The sequence below is a fragment of the Sinocyclocheilus rhinocerous genome, unplaced genomic scaffold, assembly GCF_001515625.1.
Source record: "Sinocyclocheilus rhinocerous isolate Xijiao unplaced genomic scaffold, SAMN03320098_v1.1 scaffold828, whole genome shotgun sequence".
In the NCBI taxonomy this organism is placed as follows: Eukaryota; Metazoa; Chordata; class Actinopteri; order Cypriniformes; family Cyprinidae; genus Sinocyclocheilus; species Sinocyclocheilus rhinocerous.
The window spans coordinates 657,195-658,431 of NW_015634025.1; the positions used below are offsets into that span (position 1 = coordinate 657,195).

Here is a 1,237-nt window from a genome sequence, read left to right on the forward strand (position 1 = left end):
CCTCAGCCGTGGGTTCTGGAGCTGGGCTTGGTTCCACTGCAGCGTGTTCTGGAGACACAGTCGGATCCTCAGCAGGAGCTGGTTCTGCACTCGGGACCGGTTCAGACACAGTGAGTTCTGGAGCAGGGCTTACTTCGGCTGGAATGGGTTCTGGAGGTGCAGGTGGAGCTGATTCTACATTTGGGTCGGGTTCCACTGGAGTGGGTTCTGGTGCTGGAGTGGATTCTACATTCAGGGGAAGCTCCACTGGACCTGGTTCTGGAGCTGCGGTTGGCTTTGCTTCAGGAGCTGTGTCTGCTTGCTCCAGTGTGGGCTCCGAGCTCGCGTCTGATGGGGCTTCTGGAGCTGCTGTTAGCTCAGCTGGCTTGGGTTCTGGAGTGCTGGTGAGATCTGATGCTGGTTCCACAGCTAGAGAGGGTTCTGCAGGTGTAGCGTCACTGGGTTCTGACGCAGCATGCTCTTCAGCAGGAGCTTCAGGACTCGATGTTTCAGGATCGTCTGCTGGATCTCTCTCCTCCAGAGGAGCATCACTAGCGCTGACCGTTGTCTGCTCTGCTTCTGAGGTCTCAGACTGGACATCTTCCACCGTCTCGTCCGGTCCGGGACCCAGCTCATCCGGCAGAGCGCTTTGAACTGGCAGCTGCATCTGATCCGAGACAGTCTCGCTGTCTTCTGCTACAAGCCCATTACGAGAGACTGGCAAAAAATACAAGCAGGGAGGAAATAAAATTTATAAATATGCATTAAACATGCAAACATAATTGTCTGTCATTCAAATAAATTATTTATTTTAGTTTCTCAATGTAAATAATATAAAGAGTTCTCTGTTTTCTTGTCCCACTGTGTAAATTGTGCCTAAAGCAGTAGGTCAAAAGAAATAAACTCAGACCACATGGATCTGAAGATGCTTCTTGACAGATTTATTCAGTTTTTCATCAAACCCCCGAGTAACTATACACGTGCTTTTGTTCATACAGGCGGCAAAAATCTAATCAGAGTCAAACCCATTTAGCTATTTGTAGTCTGAACAGCACATCCCAAATCTTATTATTATTATTATTTTTTAAATATTTCAGTTTGATTGGTTAAAGGAGGAATAGGTTTTTATTTATTAGCATTCTGGTCACAGCATGAGAACATGACTTTATGTCAAGCAGCAGCAGTAAATTCACGATCTACACACACACACACACACACACTCACACACACACACACACACACACACACAAACACACAC

The 1,237-nt window shown here is 47.2% G+C and overlaps 1 protein-coding gene across 2 annotated transcripts in view; it reads right to left on the reverse strand.

Annotated features, from left to right (window-relative positions):
* The window catches only part of LOC107745149 (cell surface glycoprotein 1-like), a 9,680-nt gene that overhangs the window by 2,237 nt on the left and 6,206 nt on the right, over positions 1-1,237 (reverse strand). Inside the window, exon 2 of one of the 2 annotated variants that reach the window (XM_016558998.1) lies at positions 13-696. In XM_016558998.1, the coding sequence (XP_016414484.1) occupies positions 13-696 (684 nt within the window). Of the gene's footprint in view, positions 697-1,237 lie in introns of both variants that reach the window. The other variant, XM_016558997.1, reaches the window with a different exon arrangement.